A 20,959-nucleotide genomic window follows, 5' to 3' on the forward strand; every position below is an offset into this window, starting at 1 on the left:
TTTTAATCTCACAAACCAACCAACCCTAGTCTACATGTCGGTGCGTTTATACCCGCATCAGTCGCGCTACGTCGCATACATGCTGTAGAACGCCCTCCCACGGAAATTTTTGACACACATTTATAGGTCGCTCTGTTACGTTGCGAAGGCACACTGCACAGTCGCTTACACTCAGCGTCCGCACGCAAAAGGCACAGACAGCGAGCTGCAATAGCCTACGAGAAAGCACCGAAAAATTGTAAGGTAGTCTACGGTCGCAGGTTCGAATCCTGCCTCGGGCATTGATGTGTGTGATGTCCTTAGGTTAGTTAGGTTTAAGTAGTTCTAAGTTCTAGGGGACTGATGACCACAGATGTTAAGTCCCATAGTGCTCAGAGCCATTTGAACCATTTTTCTAAGGTAGTCTAGCAAAGACAGCTTACGGATTGACTCACTTCCATTTTTTCATACTTACATCAACTGAAGACCAGTGTACGGACGTCAACGTCATAACGCAGTGCAGTGCAATTTCCGAAGAAAAAATAATCTTCGTAGATTGAAATTCCAAGCTCTGTTGAGTACAAAACATTTTTTGGGTTTCCGGCATATTACTAGTCTCTGTCAGGTGTATGCATGGCGTAGTAGCGTAGTAATCGTACATCTCTAGTTCCAATCTTGCTAGTAGCATTTTTTTACGTTTATTTAAACTGGATATTTATTTAAAAAATGAATGCTGTTTAGAAAAGACTGAATGACGATTTTGTAATAAAAATAACATATTTTTATTTTTAATTATGATGGTATGAAAGGTAACTAAAATTTGATACAGACATGTGAAATGCACTTTTCTTCAATGAAAAAATAAGTATTCAATAACACAGTTCAGACTTCTAAATTAAAAAAAAAGTGATTTATTTTCTATATAAACGAGTTAGGCGACAATCTGTGCGTTTTTCTTAGATTGTTTGCAGTCAATGCTGACATTTCCTGTCCAGGAAAATCATATAAAGATGAAAACCAAACGCAAAGTGATTGTATGATGCGTAGAATGGTAGTTGACTTTTAATAATAAAATGTATGTGGTCTTCCAAATGAGTATTAAGAGGGTCCGTCAAATTTCGATCACACGATAAATCACACAAATCTAGCGGATGTCAATTCAACTAAACATCTAGGAATTACAATTACGAAAAACTTAAATTGCAAAGATCACAAAGATAATGTTTTGGGGAAGGCAAACCAAAGACTGTATTTTACTGGCAGAACACTTAGAAGATGCAACAAATCCACTAACAGGGCACCTACTCTATCCCGTGTTCGGCTAGAGTACTGCTGTGCGATATGGGATCCAGTTAGGATTGACGGAGGGCATCGAAAAAGTTCGAAGAAGGGCAGCGCGTTTTGTATTATTGTAAAACAGAGGAGGGATATGATGGACGGCAATCACTAAAACAAAGGCGATTTCCGCTGCGGCGAGATCTCTTCACGAAACTTCACTCACCAACTTTCTCCTCTGAATGCGAAAATGCTTTACTAACGTTAACCAAGGTAGGAAGAAACGACCATCATAATAAAATAAATCAGAACGCGTACGGAAAGATTTACGTATTCTTTTTTCCCACGCGTTGTTCCAGAGTGCCGGCCGTTGTGGACCAGCGGTTCTAGGCGCATTAGTCTGGAACCGCGCCACCGCTAAGGTCGCAGGTTCGAATCCTGCCTCGGGCATGGATGTGTGTGATGTCCTTAGGTTAGTTAGGTTTAAGTAGTTCTGAGTTCTAGGGGACTGATGACCTCAGATGTTAAGTCCCACAGTGCTCAGAGCCATTTGAGCCATTTGTTCGAGAGTGGAACGGTAGAGAAACAGTCTGAAGGGTCTTCGATGAACCCTCTGCTTGGCGCTCAGTTGTGAGTTGAAGAGAAGTCACGTAGACGTAGATGAAAATCGAAGGAGGCAATACGTACGATCCACTTGCGAGAGCAAGACATTCTGTGGTAAGTTGATAAGTTCTATGGGACCAAACTGCCGAGGTCATAGGTCCCTAACCTTACACACTACTTAATCTAACATAAACTAACTTACGCTAAGGACAACACACACACCCATGCCCGAGGGAGGACCCGAACCTCCGACGGGGGGAGCCACGCGAACCGTGGCAAGGCGCCCAAGACCGTGCGGCTACCCCGCGCGGTGTGACGTTCTGTAAAAATGAAAAGCAGATCACCGTAGCGTGCTAGTTCGATACGGTGATCTAGTGGAGGAAAAAGTTGTGTTCCACACACGCAGCCGCTTTGATCCCTGACAGGGAATAACGCAGCCAAACGGACATTAACTAGAGATACAGCACATCGTCGTGTTTATCCACGGCGGTGCCGGGCAAGGCACCGGAAGGGAGGAAGGAGAGCAGTGGGAATCGATTATCCTGCTGGCAGCCGCCGTAAGAGTTGCGTAAGGGCGGCGCTGGTACGCCGCTGGCAGAGACGACGCACCCAGCCGCCGTGAGCTCTCGCCCCGCGTGCAGCAACGCCGCTCGCCCACGCTGCGGCGCGCCTTCGTATGTTACACGCTAGACTTGACGTAGCATGAGTGTTTTCAACCATCTATGCGTATTCCTATTGTACATCAGTTATTGTCAAGTCTATTGTAGTATCACAATGACGTTGCTGAACAGTTCGCTGGGCTAATTATTCGAGGACTATCGTGGGAACTTAAGACCGAAAGAACAAGCACAATAGGCCGCAGCGGAAGCTCACCTTGCGTTTCCCAGGGTGTCATGATCCGACTGCAGTTCAATTCGTTTATGTAACTGATTTTTGCCTCGTGTGAAACTGTATAGCAAATACGGATCATATCTTCACGACAAACCAGCACAAAAGAATTTAGTGTAACGGGAGCGTATCTTTTACAGTATTACCTAAGGGATCATAAATACTTTTTATTTATTTTTACGTACCGTACACAAATGCCGTTTAGAAGAACCGCAAACATCTCCGAGCCGAGAGACACAAGAACGGTCAACTAGACGTCAAGAAATGTGGAGATTTCGTATGATGAAGAAAGTACAATATAAAAAGATTTACAGAAAATAGAAAGCTTGCTTAAGCAAAGCATGGAATTGTTGATATACCAATTGGTATAGTGTCGGAAGTTCCATGCGGCTTTTCGCGGATGATGCTGTAGTATACAGAGAAGTTGCAGCATTAGAAAATTGCAGCGATATGCAGGAAGATCTGCAGCGGATAGGCACTTGGTGTAGGGAGTGGCAACTGACCCTTAACATAGACAAATATAATGTATTGCGAATACATAGAAAGAAGGATCCTTTATTGTACGATTATATGATAGCGGAACAAACACTGGTAGCAGTTACTTTTGTAAAATGTCTGGGAGTATGCGTGCGGAACGATTTGAAGTGGAATGATCATATGAAATTAATTATTGGGAAGGCGGGTACCAGGTTGAGATTCTTTGGGAGAGTCCTTAGAAAATGTAGTCCATCAACAAAGGAGGTGGCTTACAAAACACTCGTTCGACCTATACTTGAGTATTGCTCATCAGTGTGAGATCCGTACCAGGTCGGGTTGACAGAGGAGATAGAGAAGATCCAAAGAAGAGCGGCGCGTTTCGTCACAGGGTTATTTGGTAAGCGTGATAGCGTTACGGAGATGTTTAGCAAACTCAAGTGGCAGACTCTGCAAGAGAGGCGCTCAGCATCGCGGTGTAGCTTCCTGTCCAAGTTTCGAGAGAGTGCGTTTCTGGATGAGGTATCGAATATATTGCTTCCCACTACTTATACCTCCCGAGAAGATCACGAATGTAAAATTAGAGAGATTCGAGCGCGCACGGAGGCTTTCCGGCAGTCGTTCTTCCCGCGAACCATACGGAACAGGAAAGGGAGGTAATGACAGTGGCACATAAAGTGCCCTCCGCCACACACCGTTGGGTGGCTTGCGGAGTATAAATGTAGATGTACATGTAGATCTACATTCATTAACAAAATCAGTCAGACCTCCAGATCATGTAGATGTTATATCCAGAAACGTTGTAGCAAATTAACTGTTATCGTACTGAGGGATGAAGATGTGCAGCAATAGTTTACAGTAACGAACGTGTTACGGACCATCGAAAAAAGCCCCGTTGACTTCAGCCAGATCTATTAAATAGGCGAAACAGCACTGACTGCAGCTGCATTTCATTTGAGCTGTTAACTGACAGCGTAGTTGATGGTGCTTATATACACGTGTAAGCAGCAAGTTATTTCGATTTAAGATGTATTTCTCCATTTTTTGTACTTTATTTCTGTGACGTCTCAACGATCGTAACTTTGGTTTAGTTCCGTATTCGCAGTGACTGCTACAGTAGCAGGAACTTTATGTCAGAGTAGACTCGTCCAGATCCGTCCTTCTGCCGACCTGAGATGTCACGGCGAGCGGCCGTGACGGAGCTGCTGTTTTACGGCAGCCTCAGAACGTTCACTGAGTCATCTAGCAAGCCTGCAGAAACGGAAAGTTCCTTCGACATCGAAAACGCTCTCACGTTAACTGTCGCCCTTGAGTATCATTCTCATCATCTACAGAGTTATTCTTGCGCAAACTCATCCTAAAGATAACTTTCTCAGTCTCCTGCTTATGCCACAAGTACGAATCTTCCAAAATCAATTATCACTGATATGATACTGAATTTATCAAGTGACTAAGTTTAACGTATTGATTTACGTCAGTAGCCATAATTTTATCGACTTACAAAATAAGAATCGAGTGATATATGCTTAAAATAAATATTTCCTGAAACCACAAAATTTTAGTGCGAGTGCTATGAGTTCCAGTTTATCTATTATTTCCATCGGGTTATAGAACATCTGATTTATCGCATTACTGATCCATAGCTCCCCACTGTTTATATTCACGACCCTCTTCGAGGGCCTGGTTAACAATGCTCTGGGGAAACAGTAGACACACATTTGGTAGGTGAACGTTGCTTTGTACAATTACCGCTATAGTAATTTCGGAGAGAAATTATGGAAGACATTTTTGTTAACCAAAACTAACCAACTCAGTGCATATACAGATAATCTGGGAGAAAGCGCTTTGAACCTCATCGAAATATGGTATTGGTTAAATCTGTGATAAATTAGAACGTCTTGTCAGAGAGACAGAAACAGAACCAGCACTTGGCAGAAAGGATGTATCTGAGAGGATGCTTTACGGTTACCACCACGCTTGTCGCTAGAATAAAATCAATTACTCTTATCGGAATATTTGCAAGATCAAAAATTCGTACAGTAGTTGAAGTTCTAAATGCAACCCCTTTTTTTCCGAAACCGGAGTACGTGTTGGAGAATATGGACTTTTAACTTCTCATTAACGTTGGTCTCAAGATGCTCTTATGCACACCGTGGACCGATTACTGACATGTATGAACGTGGCACAGAAAATGAAAAAAAGAAGCTGCAATTAGTCCACTTAATGTGAGGACACACAGAAAGTTCTACTGTTCAGTTTCAATAACAACTACATTGATATGAACAAAAAAAAGTATACCAGTTTTTATCTCCCATGCATTACTTACGAGAGCTATTACACGAACCAAAAAGAAAAAAATAGAAAAAGTGAAGTATTGAACGATGAACTTGAAGGTCTGTCACGTGGCGTCCGCCCGGACCAAATGTCGAGAACAATTACTAAAAAAGGAAGGGGGAAGGGGGGGGGGGTAGAAATAGCGGTAAAGCGCTTGCCTCGAAACCGAGAGGTCGCGGGATCGAATCGCGTTTGGAACATGGATTTTCCGGTTTGCGTTTTAAGCTAGTCTTCCTCTTTCTAAGTGAGGACAGCCCAGAAACGACACGTGGTTGGGGGTTGGGACCCCACATTAAACTGTAAGTCCCCTTTCCGCGCTTGTATGACTGTGGTATGTTAGGGACAAGCAAGTCGGCGAAGTGGCGTCCAATTGAAAAGGCTTACATCAGGCCATTGAGCCACAGGAAATTATTATTCCTATTCAGTTTTAGGAAGAGATCAAAGCTCCAGTTTGCTACGCAAAATAGCATCACTGCACTTTAAAGAAAGACGTCATTATTTGTTGCCGCTTCTGTGACTGCTCTTAAGAACCAGTTGTGGAGCAGTCAAGCAAATCCCATGCACGTACCCAAACCGCGAAAAAAGAGGCCCAGCTACATCCAAAGATGATAAAACGGAAACAGATATTCGACGTATGTGGATCAGTTTGGGTCTCAGGCAAAGTTTCTCTTTCATAAATTTATTACGAAAAAATGTATGTTAGGTGATTATGACTTCCCCACCACGCCAGACAGTTAACTCCTGATGTCCTCAAAAGGCAAGATACACTTCTTCAGCCATTTATGTAGGATCTTAACCTGTCTTCGAGTCTCAATAAGGTGCAAAAAACAAATGGCGATGAGAACGATGCTATGTCTCCGACGATTTAGAGCCTGGAAGCTTTGAGGGCCTATACACTGAGATGACAAAAATCATGGGATAGCTACACGTACATATACAGATGAAGGTTCTATCACGTACACAAAGTATAAAAGGGCAGTGCATTGGCGAAGCTGTCATTTGTACTCAGGTGATTCCTGGGAAAAGGTTTCTGACGTCATTATGACCACGTGACGGGAATTAACAGAATTCGTATGCGGAATGGTACCTGGAACTAGACGCATTGGACATTCCATTTCAGAAAACGTTAGGGAATTCAATATTCCGAGATCCGCAGAATACCAAATATCAGGCAATACCTCTCACCACAGACAATGCAGTGGCCGATGGCCTTCACTTAACGACCGAGAACAGTGGCGTTTGCGTAGAGTTGTTAGTGCTAACAGACAAGCAAAACTGCGTGAAATAACTGCAGAAATAAATGTGGGACGTACGACGAACGCATCCGTTACGACAGTGAGGCGAAATTTGGGGTTAATGGGCTACGGCAGCAGACGACCGACCCGAGTGCCTCCAGTAACAGCACGACATCACCTGCAGTGCTTCTCCTGGGCTCGTGACCATATCGATTGTATCCTAGACGACTGGAAAACTATGGACTGATCGGATGATTCCCGATTTCAGTTGGTAAGAGCTGGTGGTAAGGCTCGAGTGTGGCACAGACCTCACGAAGCCATGGATTCAAGTTGTCAACAAGGCACTGTGGAAGCTGTTCGTGGCTCCATGATGGTGTGGGCTGTGTTTATATGGTATCGAATGGATCGTGTCGTCCAACAAAACCGATCACTGACTGGAAATGGTTATGTGCGACTACTTGGGAACCATTTTCAGCCATTCATGGCCTTAATGTTCCCAAACAACGATGGAATTTTTATGGATGACAATGCACCATATCACAGACTCACAAGTGTTCACGATCCGTTTGAAGAACATTCTGCACAGTTAGAGCGAATGATTTGGCCCCAGATGATCCGACGTGAATCCCAACGAACATTTGTGGGACATAATCAAGAGGTCAGTTCGTGCTCAAAATCCTGCACTGGCAACACTTCTGCAGTTATGGACGGCTATAGTGGCAGCATGGCTCAGTATTTCTGCAAGGGACTTGCAGAGCCTTGTTGAATCCATACCACGTCGAGTTGCTCCACACTACGCCGGACATAAGGAGGTCCGACACGATATTAGGAAGTGTCCCATGGCTTTAGTCACCTAAGTGTATAATTAAAGTCAACAGTGGTTAAGAACTTATAAAAATGAAATTCAAGTGCTGTAATTTCGTGTTGCTCAACGACCTGGTGCAATTTTTTGAATTGGACACACTTCAGCAACTTACGTGTCCCGAACATACCCCAGTAGCTCTACTGGAAAAAGGTGACCTATAGTTCAACGTGGAATCCGAATCACGTGTCGTACCTGGCGTTTCCTCACAAGGATAGGTTAAAGGCACACTGAAATGTTACATGGTCTGACTGAAATTCAATTCCGAAAGATTTCTGGTTCCAGGCACGCGCTTCACCACTAATCTATCAGGCCTTACAAAGGTCAAGTGGAAAGCGAAACATCAAAACACAATTTCTGAAGTTCCAGAACACTATTCAAGACCAAATTATTTGGGATTATCTATTGAGAGCAAGATTTATAAAACTAGGGTAACAGTCGTACATATTTGAGACTTCCAAAAGACGTGCAAGTTCCAAGGAAACATACAGGGTTGACCTGAAATTTCCAGCCACCTTACTAATATGAATGGTGCGACTGGTTCCTGTGTACGTCAGAAGAACCAGTCTCTGCGTTTTTGGAAGTTGTTTTTCGATCCGTTACTATCTGAGAACTCTGTAGTGCAATTATGAGTGTGCAAGGTTCGCCATGTCACCGCGATGCTAGGATCTGGAACGTTCGGCTTGAGGATGGAGGAATAGGCTGCGCCTTGCTGGCTGTTTTTGCACGCATTGTACCTGGACGCTAGCTAGCGCTTCCGGAAAACGTCGTTGTGCAATATGCGGCCGCTGAGGAGCTGTTCGTATGTGTGTGGTCGCCACAAACGCTAGCGAGAGCCAGCATTGCGAGCCGTTGGCCAAGCGACCTGCCTCGATTTCACTGGCTACAAGAGCACTCTGTGCCCCTCTCACGTCCCTCAAGATGGACATCAAACGACCACTGTCGTTTCCACGCACTGTTCGCTGTACTCGACAAATTTAAAGTGTCTACGTGGCTGAGATTTCCACGACTAGAAGCCTACGTTATCGTCGGAGATGAAACACTCCTGTTAGGCTGTTGTGCCGAACAGTCCAAAAATAAGTAATTAGATAAATAAAAGATTACGAGCTGGCATTATAACGCGCAGAAAATAGGGATGATGTTTTCTCCCCAACGTGTCAAAACTAACAATGTATTGAAGTTTTTATTTGTCATACGTTATCTAGAGCACAACAGCATTGGATCAAACGTCTGCTAAGCTTCTAATGGGTGCTGGAATACAAATACGTCTTACACTTTTATTAGTGGATATTGGATGCGCAACTTCCCAAATAACCTTGCCTTCGGGCAATAACCACCACAAACGAGGATAAAGGTTGATAGAGGAAACGAGTGAGGTGGTGCAATGGTTAGCATAGTGGGCTTTCTGCTGGGAAGACGACGGTTCAAATCCCCGTCGGGCCATCCAGATTTAGGTCTTCCATGATTAACCTAAATTTATTCAGGCAAATGCCGGCATGGTTGCTCTGGAAAGAACATGGCCGATATCCTTTCGCAATCCGAGCTTGAGCCCCGTCTCGAAAAACGCGCTGTCGACGGGACGCTAAAACTCCAACCTTCCTTCCTAAGCATACGATGTAGATCCCCTTGGAAAAAGGCTTCCACTGTGTGCCTGCCATCAGGGCTAATGGAGCTATCAAGTTTGTCGTGTACTTGCAGTTCCAAACAAATTAACTGAATGTCAAAATACAATTGAGTTTCAACAGCGATTTTAGTTCTAATTACGTTTGTGAGTTATGCTGAGTTAATTAGCACCCACCGCCCACTCGTTAACACTGTTATGGAATATACCAGAGGAAGGAAGATTAGGATTTAAAGTACAGTCGACGACTAGATCATTAGAGACGGAGCACAAATTCTCATGGAAGAAGCATGAGAAAGGAAATTGGCCGTGTGCTTTTGAAGGAACCAGCCCAACAATGCAGCACACCCCACTCACAAGTCTTGCCTGTCTTTACAATCCACAGTTAATTCTGTATTTGTTATCTGTTTTTTTTTTTTCAATCTGGCCGGAATACTGACTTACTCCAATTGGGTACACTTTATACCTCTAAATGTCCAAGTGCCTTATTAAGAGATCAGCTCCTAACACATCTGCTCCAGATATAACGGGTAAAACGCACTTCTCGTCTGAGTTCCTAAATTGTTTGATAAGTCAGTGATAGTATGATTCACTTAAGTATCAACTTCTTCTTAATGAATTATATAATATTAGCTGTTGTTTCACACGTTAATTTAACAGATGCCCAAGACCAACAAAACAAATTTCGAACTCATTACATACGGCACTATGTGTCACATTCTTTTGAAGGCCTTGTTGTACACAGAAACATATCTCCCAATGCATTAAATCACAGTGTACAGCAGATCCTACGCCATTCTTGCTGTTTTATACGTAGTTTCAGGTGACTAAAATCAAGACGCCCAGTGAACTCCCGGGCATCGAACTACACGAGACCAGCTGGACAGACCTGTTTCCCATTAACAAGAGACCAGTTTATCGTGGTAATATTTCGCCCACTAAACCGCTCTCAGGGTTAAGGCAATATTCAAGACGAACCACTCTTAAATTCTGCTGTCTGGGTGTCCTTGGCTGTGGCGAGGGTGGCACGTCATTCTAGTTTTGATTTCAAAAAACGGGTCATAACGCAGCAACTTTTCTTGCTGTGCCACCGTGATTACCTTAGTCACGGCACAACTATCCCCCTACGATTGCCACAACACCATTGAAGAACGTATTCACAGTCTCTGTACAGTAAGTTACTTGTGTCTCACTGCCGCGACAAAAGGACGTGGCAGAGATTGTAGCGTTAATTAACGAGCTGCTGTTCTTTTTTTCTCTGAAAATTTCAAGGGCCTCATGCTGTTCTCTAGACCCCCGTCGTTGTTGAGCTGGCATAAGAGAAAGATTTCGACGTCATAATTTCAAATAACGGTGTGGATTCTGATGCGCGAGTGTATTCTGGGTATTTTGAAAAACTGAGAGATACAAACAAAACCATTATGTCAGAGTATCGTTAAATAAAGTCGTCAAGAAGGTTAACAATACCGAAAAATAATCTCCCTTCTGATTGCGATCGTTTGTAGATTACTTAATTTTGATAAGTTGATTTTTTATTAGGGGAATGTCAGACATCCCATGACAGTTGTAACAAAATTTATTTGCGCCACACACCTGGAAGGCTCAAGCGTGGCCACATAATTTTTATACTGCATAATGGTTGTACTAGGGGCGGGGGAGGGGGGAAGGGGATGCGTGGAGGTGCGTTACAATGTGAAAACTAACTATCTCACTGCATTTTGCACAAAGTAAGTGATATATCTCTCAAGTTACAATCACTTTTCGCACAGCTATGTAGTCACTAATATACGTTTTCTTATCATATTGTGTTTAAATCTTACATTTTTATGGCTTATACATTTAAAGTACTAATAAATATGATATTGATTTTAATTAAATCTTATTTCTGAAACTATCAAATAATGAGTCGGCAGCTACTAAAAATGCATTTTTGATAATTTCACCGTCTTCGTACAGTTTTTTATTCTGTGCTATAGTTCTTGCAACGAAGAATGATGCCTCAATTGCTGCTTCATTCTTGTCAAATGGCTTTAAAATGATGATTGTGAGCATTAAGTTTGAATTTTAGCTCCCTTACTTCCTTCTTTGGAGCACAATCCAGTGGGATATCCTTTCCAATCCATGACTGAACTGTTTTGAAGTGACCTACATTTCCTTTTTCCCATCCAGGTACACTTGCACAGCACAGTAAACACATACATTTTCCTTTATAAAGGTGAAGTTCATAATCGGTTTCCCATACCGAATGCAAGTGATAAGTTTTTTGCTTTATGCTTGAACACGCCATCTTCAGAACAAATTCAGCTTAGTATCAATGCGTAAATCACACTATTACGTTAGGAAACGGATGATGTACACACGAAAAATGTGAAGTGCATAACCTCACGCGTTACAGTCAACTAAAAGGCTGGCAGTGTAATATTCTTGGCTGCCTATGGCAACTGCGCGGGAGAAACAATTAGTTGCTTTCAGCGCGGTCTGACTTCAATGGAGCAATCCAGGTTAGCCAACCTGAAAGTTTCCGCCATCCACCGAAAATATCCCCGAGAGCTACTAATAGCACGCGATTGACGGTTTGGCGATCACTGCTCTAGCTGATAATATTTCACCGTCTTGGTGATCGGTAGCGGTAGTAGCTGCATTAGAAAATAACACTGTGGGTCTTTCTTCATTGTTTTTGTTTTTATTTCTAATTTTTGGCATCGGTTTGTAGCAGAAGTATCATGAATACTTTGCAAAAGTCATAGCAAAGCTATTGGACGAAAATTCTGCCCATAACAATGAAACAAAAAGTCATTTACCTGCAGCAGTTTTATCACTACTTTGAAATACGTATTGACGTGCAAGTTTTACGTACCACTAATAACAAAAATAGGGGATCCCTATTCCGCTGGGAGAGCCTTGTGTTGTGAGAGTACATCAAGTCAAAGCCGGTTACAGGGGAAGACGCTAAATCATGGGTCTCCAGCACTTTATTCTTTTTTCTCGGTCTGGCCCGTCTGATGCGATCACGGTGTGGCGTGCAGCGGCCACGGTTTCACACTCGTCGACTGACGGAAACGTAATGAAATCCGTAATATCATTAACGCAAGCACAGCGGGCCTCGTTTCCAGTTCTTCAGAAAACAATTAGGTATGCCAACAACCGTAATGGACCGTTTCTTAAGGTGTCGCTTTGGTAACTAGAGCGCTCTGGTGATACTCTCGCTCCCACATCCAACGGAACCTAACGGACACAGCACGGAAAGTCTGAAAAAGTCTACAGACCACTTGTTACAACACATGCCTGATGTCATCGAGAACCTAAGAAAACACTCTCGATGCGGCCTCTAAACGTTTATGAAAGACTGAACACGGCTGTGTAGTAAATAACGGACGATTAACATGCAGTAGGAAGAAGGTACAATTTAACCTGCAATTTAACCTGCAGTCATGAGAATAGACTTCCGTGTATCAAGCTTCTAGCCAAAGAAAAGATTAATTACATGTTTCCATTATCCCACACGTTTCTACACGGGTTCATGATGAGTTAGTCAGCGCCATTTTCAGGCAAAGACAATTCAGATATTATTAGTATATGTAACTCTCTGGCGTTACTTTCTTGTTGTCGTGGACAGTGATTTTTTTCCTGAATGCAGTAACTTTTCTACTGCTTTTTTATTTTTCGTTCTATAGTGTCACTATAGCATTGCCAAGTGTTCAAGGGATACGTCACTACATTGTATGAACAATAACTACATACACTGAATAATAAAAAGTATAATTAAGTTTCCTGGTTGAATAAAACTGTGAATTAGACCCGGACTAGAATCCAGAAGCTTCACCTACCGCTTCCGAATGATCTATCGATAGAGCTACGCAGGTACGATGCATGATCCATCCTGACAGTTTACCATCCGCCAAATCGGCGCATATTCCGCTGTAAGTGACAATTCATTCAACAATAATAATTTTGCACATTAAACTCTGCGCTCCGAGCATGATGTATTTATCGTTATTACATTAATTTGCAAGATAAACTGACAAATGCTGACACAACCGTAAAGGGTAGGAGTCCACACATTTCCACCGCAACGAGACACAACAAGACTGAGTCTCTTGAATGATGCAATCCCATGTAATGCGAATATCGGCGATAAAGCGGCTCAGGAGACAGCAGAGTGCAGGTCAGTAATGTGTGGCTGGTGCAACGTCTTTGGTCATTCTTGTCGTAACTGATGACTGTGGATCAGTAGTATATAACTTCAAGAGGAAGCAGTCTCGAATTTCAGGATGCCATGAAAGCAGCAACATGCAGTACTTAAAATTCTGAAACTTCCTAGCAGGTGGGTGCCGCACCTTCGCCAGAAAGCGGAACCATACCTGGTAGAAATGAGGCTGCGAAGCCGGGTCATGTTTCATGGCTGGAGAACAAAGTCGGTAAAGAGCATTAGTCACCAAAGACAAGCTTCCAGGCTCGAATCCAGGTCGGGCAGACAGTTTTAATTCGCCAGAAAGTTTCATAACAGCGCACACTCGACTACAGAGTGAAAGATTAATTCAGTACAATATGTTTCGTAACAGTACAGATGTTTTGTAAAGGTCTGTAAAATTATTTAAATCACAGTAGTGCCCCTGGGAAACAGAAAGAAACATAAAGTAGGCCTCAGCGCAACAAATGTAATCAATACTTGCGAAAACATATATACTTGAATAAGATGCTACTTTAGAGCCACTAAAACGCATCATAACGAGTTGTAATTTGGAAAAGTGATGTTAATGACTGATGGTAAGAAATCATCTCGCCATTTGCAAGAAACTATAGGAAGAAAACAGCAAAATTTAATTTGAGGATGGCTGGACCAGGTAGTATTTTTCTGTCTTCATTACAAGAACGTTATTTGATAAACCACCTTAATTTTAGTAAGATAAACCAACAAGTACAGTTAAAAGGACATCCCAACAAGAAACCGCTATAAAATGCATCGTTCAATATTGACCGTCTCGAATTAGACGGACACCTGTTGGTCGCAACATACCGTTATTTTCTCTGCCTTTTACTTTGACCAATCGTACTCTAAACATATCTGTTGAATAAATTCATAGAAGAAGAACACTTTTTCTTAGCTCATGTAAAGTCCTCTTGCCACTTGTACCATACTGCCATTAGACAATTCGCTTCTTGTGATATTTGTTAGGAAAATAGATAACGTGGCGGCTTCCTGATGACGGCTGGCTGGCTAACGCGACCGCTTGTGTGCTGCTGTTGCAGAGATCTTCGAGCGAGTGTACACGATGAGCTTCGAGTTCGGCAGCGTGGTGAAGACGTGGATCGGGCCCAAGCTGCTCATCTTCCTGACGGACCCACGCGATGTGGAGGTGAGTCTCCGCGGCTGGCAGCTCGCCACCAGCCACTAGGCCTCAGGCACCGCCTCATGCATTATGGAGGTGCTTACGCACTTTCCTTCTCTTCCTTCGCGCTTTCAACCCAAGGTTTGTTGCCGAGCAGCTACCTGCCTATTTATACGGCCTTTTCAATTTATTCCTTCTGGCTGTCGCAGCAACAGACATTAATGCACAATAACAAAATCTTTCATGTTCACAGAATAGTCGTCAAATCTTGTGTTTCCTTTGACTGGAGTACACTCTTTGAAACCCATAAGGTAGAAGCGATAAAATACAAGTAGCGAAAATTTATCTACAGTTTAACAGAAACAAACCTTCGGTTGTAAGAATCGAAGGACATGAAAGGGAAGCAATAGTTGAGAAGGGAGTGAGATAGAGCTGTAGCCTATCCTCTATGTTATTCATTTCGTAAATTGAACAAGTAGCTATAGAAACCAAGGAGAAACTGGAAAAGAGACTAAATTTCAAAGAGGAGAAACAAAAACTTTTGCTGATTGCATTGTAATCTGTCGGAGACTCCAAAGGCCCCGGATGATCAGTAGAAGGGGATGGATAGTAATTTTCTTTCTCTTTATTAAGAACCCATAATAATTTTAGGTGGTGCACAGATACAGTGAAGACTAGATATCTATCAATGAAAGTCGGTCTACTCTGTTTCGATTTGTTAGGCTTTTATTTTCGATACGTGTTTCAGAATGAAAGCTCCATGATCAGGGTTTTCAAGATTCAGTAAAGTCTTCTCCTGGTGACCTGTTGAAGCAGTAGGTGAAGCAGTCGCTTCTGCGTATTGTGAGAATCTGCTTCACTGATAGTCCACATCGTAATTCCTGTAACTCGTTTATTCTTCATTGTACATACATCATCAAAAAACTGCAGTAACAAAACACTGAAAGTAAACACCCTACACATATTATCCTGAGAAGAGGTTATAAAATCCACCTCAACAAAACTGTAACTGTTGGAATGAGGTCGAATTAAATCAGACAATGCCAGGGGAATTAGATTAGAAAAGTGGAAGATTACTAACACTTTTTGGGCAATAAAATAACTGGTGACAGTTGAAGCAGATGGAATGTTAAATGTAGACTGCCAACAGCTAGGTCAGCGTTTCTGAAAAAAAGAGGAATCAGTTAATATTGAACGTAATTTAAGGGGTGGGAAGTATTTTCGGAAGGTATATGTCTGGAATGTAGCTGTGTACTGAAATGAGATATGAATGATGAACACTTCAGACGAGACGAGATTGCAAGCTTTTGAATTGTGCTGCCACATACACTGAGGTGACAAAAGCCAAGGGATACCTCCTAAAATCGTGTCGGAGCTCCTTTGACTGGCGTAGTGCAGTAACTCTACTTGGTGTGGACTCAACAATTCATTGGAAGCCCTTGCGGGAATACTGAGCCACGCTGCCTCTACAGCCACCCATAATTGCGAAAGTGATGTCGGTGCAGGATTTTGTGCACAAACTCACCTCTTGATTCTGTCCCATAAATGTTCGATGAGATTCATATCGGTCAGTGTGGGTGACGAAACAATCTGCTCGAATTGTCTAGAATGTTCTTCAAATCAATCGGGCACAACTGTGGCCCGGTGAATGACATCGTTGTTGGGGAACGTGACGTCAAAGTATGACTGCAAATGGTCTCCAAGAGGCCGAACATAGCCATTTCCAGTCAACGATCGGTGGACCAGAGCGCCCAGTCCATTCCCTGTAAACACAGCCGACACCATTACGGAGCCACCACCATCTTGCACAGTGCCCTGTTGACAACTTGAGTCCATGGCTTCGTGAGGTCTGCGCCACACTCGAGCCCTACCATCAGCTCTTACCAACCGAAATCGGGAATTGTCTGACCAGGCCATGGTCTTCCAGTCGTCTAGGGTCCAACCGATATGGTCACGAGCCCAGGAGAGGCGCTGCAGGCGATGTCCTGCTACTATAGTTGAATTCTTTTATCTTGGCGGCTCGCGCATGCCCGCCCAGACGCTGGAGATTGCTGCGTTGCCAGTTGCACACGACGCACGTGCCAATAGAAGCAGCGCCATAGTATAGCATAGTTCGCAAGCTTACGTGTAGGGGGGAGCGCGCAGTTCATGAAGTAAAGCCACCACGGCCGCATTAACCCTTTCGCTGCTACAAAGACGTGCTCCCTGCATTCCGCGCTGTGGGCGATTTTGTCACTGCACTGCTCGCCTGTGCCGACACATGGTGTTCCGACTGCTTTGACACTCTTCATCATTCGATTCCACAAAAACTATTTGCCTCAAAAATTAGATTTTTACCTATCTTCTTGACTGATACCTTCCCCCCATAAATGACTTAATTTTGTTTCGATGTTCAACGCAGTTATTATGCAGCATTAAATATAGTAAACCTTTGCACGAAATTTTGAAGAGTTTGCAGAGGTAAAAGTCCATAGAGTATACTTTCCGTATGGTCGATTTTAGTTGCCACAATGTTGAGAATGAAATGTGGACAAGATACCTATATATTTCATTTAATTTAAGTACCACATAAGTGTTGTATGTAATATTGAGAAATATTCCACCTTTCGCGACTGTAACAAAAGTTTTACTTACACTGGGCACATTTGGCTTTATTTTAAAGCACTTCAATCAATCAAAAGGAAGTAGACAAAATACATTAAACAAAACTGTGGACTTACAAAAACATTAGGACTTGAATATACCGTCTGTCAGTGAAGTGCTCAGAGCTATGTCAAATATAATTTTGTGTGTGGCACACACAAACAGGATTTATTTGCTAAAACACTGATGAGCCAACACAAACGTTGAATATTGTGCTACCGCAGCACAAAACTACGAAACGTGACTTGGCAATGGAGGCACAAAATACAGTCCTCTTATGATGCTTCAAAAGAGAGAAACGCGTCTTGTCTAAATAAGTCGCTTATTACAGTTGCAGAAGAGGGATATATTTCAATACCAATGGTAAAACTGCGACTGTGGAACAAAAACAAGAAATAGAACATGAATACCATTGTGTATGTGCCATGCTTTTCACCGATGGAAGTGCTTTAAAATAAAGCCAAACGCGCCGTGTGTATATAAAACTTTTATTACAGTCGCGAAAGACGGAATATTTCTCAATATTACATACGACACCTATGTGGTGCTTAAATTAAATGAGATATTGTTATACAGTAAATATTATATGAAATTTAGGTATCTTCTCCACATTTCATTCTCAACATTGTGGCAACTAAAATCGACCATATGGAAAGTATACGCTATGGACTTGCAATGGTTTACTACATTTAATGCTGCACATCAAAACAAAATTAAGTCATTTATGGGGGAAGGTATCAGGCAAGAAGACGTGTAAAAATCAAATTTTTTGGCCAAATAGTTTTTGTGAAATCGAATGATAACTGTGTCAAAGCAGTGGGAACACCATGTGTCTGCACAGGCGAGAAGTGCAGTGATGACAAAATCGCGCACAGTGCGGAATGCGGGGAGCACGTGTCTGCAGCAGCGAAAAAGTTAATGAAGAGGCAAAGCACTAGAAATTTCATTCAAACGAATAAAATTCGTGAAGTAAGGCACTCCAATATTGTTTTTAAATAAAGAAAATATTAAGCACCGCACAAGGTTTGAACTCATAATCACTTGGCAGCCCAACACCTTAACCGTTCCGCTACCTCAGCTCATCGAACAATGTAACTCCATAAGGACTCTAACACCTTACGCAACTACTTATAAACACTGTTGGTGTGATTATGAATTACTCACGCTTCGTCGAAGTACAATAGGAAATAAACAATTACAGCTGTTCTTTATTGCGAAAAAGCAGTTCGTGACATTGAAACAAACACCTTTCCTTGCTATCGCCTGAATTAGGAGTCTTATTGCTTGTTTGGTTTAATTAATTAATAGAATATGAAGCAATTGGTATAAAGAATGCTTTTTCCAAACTTTCTGTAAAAGAAAGTCTGCTATCAAGACATTGCTTTTGTTCTATTACTTTATTTATGACTGAACGTTTGTAAAACTGAAGACACTCGTCCATGCTCTGCACTGCTGTCGAGATCTGGCAACGTCGTTCTCTGTTCATTGGCTGACTGTGTTTTGTGACGTCAGATGCGCAGAACGAACCTAAACTCGACCGCCAACATACATGACGCGCACTTTAGCAAAGGCACTGGCGTCGGTCATCAGCTGCCACAGCCCGTTAACGCCGTATTTCGCCTCACTGTCCTCACGGATACATTCGTCGTACGTCGGGCATTGCTTTCTGCGGTTATTTCAAGCATTGTTGCTTGTCTGTTAGCACTGAAAACTCTGCGCAAGTACCACTTCTCTCGCCCGTTAGGTGAAGGCTATCAGCCACTGTTTCGTCCTTTGTGAGAGGAAATGCGCGATATCTGGTATTCTCAGCATACCCTTGACCCTGTGGATCTCTGACTATTGAATTCCCTAACGATTTCCTAAATGGAACGTCTCACGCGTCTAGCTCCAACTATCGTTTCGCGTAAGGCCATGAGCACATCGGAAATATTTCCACGTGAATCACCTGAGTAGAAATGACAGCTCCGTCAATGCACTGCCCTTTTATACCTAGTGTAAGTGATACTACCGTCATTTAAATATGTGTACATCTTTATCCCATGTCTTTTGTCACCTCAGTGTATGAGAGCTGGAGATTTGATGGATAGATTGAAAAGGAAGAAAGGTAGCTTAGAGTTTGACGTCCTGTCGACAGCGACGTCATTAGAGACGGAGCACAAGCTCAGATTAGAGAAGGATTGGGAAGATAAACGGGTACCATTTCAAAGGAACCGTCACGGCATTTGCCTTAAGCGATTTAGAGAAATCACAGAAAACCTATCCCTGGATGGCCAGAGGGTAGATCGAATAACTAAGGAGGTAAAGAATCGAATTAGGGAAATAAGATATTTATGGCACAACTTGGCTCAAAGAAGTGATCGGTAGATCGATAGGCAGAAAGGAATTGCCAATATGGTAATGGAGGGAAGTGTGGGCGGTAAATACTGTAGAGGGAGACCAAGGCTTGTGAACAGTAACCAAAGTCTATACTGCAGCTACGTGTGTGAGAAACTTTCTCACACATTCATTCACATTTTCTAGCATTTCACAATGCTGAATCATCTGAAATGTTCATCACATTTTTCTTGCGTCGTTGTCGCAGTTAAATGCGTTACAGTAATGTTCACTACAAAGCATCTCGGGAAAGCAAAAGATTCAGGAACGATTTATTTTAAACTGACAACAATAATGATAAATGATTAACGAAGTTGTTATCTTTAGATTTATCCAAGATCGTATTAGCCGCAAACCTGGATTATTGGCACTTAATTGAAACAACGATGATCAGTAAACGTAATTCTACCTTCCAGCATTGTTGACTATAAGCTACCAGTATCTTGGACCAATACAGTATACTTCACGTAACAGCTTTGCAACAGAATTAACAAGCGTAATAGGAAGATTTTATGTAGCCTTTTTAGTTTTACATGTTCTGAAACGCTGAAAAAAGTTTCTACTTGTATTGCCGGACTCCGACAGTTGCAACTATAAGGCGCCTCATAATTAATGATGGGAAATTTACTTTACTTGTTTGTCTCCTTTCATTAAGAAAATGGGTTTCAAACTCAAATAATGACACTCATTTCATTGAAGTAGTCTCCAATTTTAGTTTTCCAATCTTCTGATATTAGAATTTATTCAGTAGTTTTGAATGAAAAATGTAATTAACAAATCTGTTTTATTCGTGTGTTGCAGCTGATCCTGAGCAGCAACGTGTATATTGACAAGTCTACAGAGTACCGTTTCTTCAAACCTTGGCTGGGAGAAGGCCTTTTAATCAGCTCAGGTACATCATATGTACTTCCTGTCCGTTTTTACCAAGTAACGGCAGATCAATATATCTCACAGTAATAGGGGACGTTACGAGATTAAAAGTGTTTCAGAACTTCTCGTGACAAAAAAGTTTTGATTATCATGATATTCAAGTTGATTTGAAGACAAAGTAGGGTTCAGTGCATTTCTTTATAATAAACTGGCACAATTTCTTCAACCACGTCGCTTGTTAATTACATCATAATTCCATTTTTCAGGTCAGAAGTGGAGGTCACACCGCAAGCTGATAGCACCCACTTTCCACTTGAATGTGTTGAAGTCATTCATCGACTTGTTCAACGCTAACAGCCGTGATGTTGTCAACAAACTGCGCAAGGAAGGCACCAAGACTTTCGATGTCCACGACTACATGAGCGAGTGTACCGTCGAAATCTTGCTCGGTGAGTGCTCTCATGGCATCGAA

General features: G+C 42.4%; 1 protein-coding gene across 1 annotated transcript in view; it reads left to right on the forward strand.

The window, feature by feature from the left end:
- LOC126475108 (cytochrome P450 4g15) overlaps positions 1–20,959 on the forward strand; it is a 53,207-nt gene that overhangs the window by 4,551 nt on the left and 27,697 nt on the right. The window contains exons 2-4 of the mRNA XM_050102691.1: positions 14,522–14,628; positions 20,419–20,509; positions 20,754–20,936. Of these exons, the coding sequence (XP_049958648.1) occupies positions 14,522–14,628; positions 20,419–20,509; positions 20,754–20,936 (381 nt within the window). The remainder of the gene's footprint in view (positions 1–14,521; positions 14,629–20,418; positions 20,510–20,753; positions 20,937–20,959) is intronic.

This window comes from Schistocerca serialis, chromosome 4 (genome assembly GCF_023864345.2).
Source record: "Schistocerca serialis cubense isolate TAMUIC-IGC-003099 chromosome 4, iqSchSeri2.2, whole genome shotgun sequence".
In the NCBI taxonomy this organism is placed as follows: domain Eukaryota; kingdom Metazoa; phylum Arthropoda; class Insecta; order Orthoptera; family Acrididae; genus Schistocerca; species Schistocerca serialis.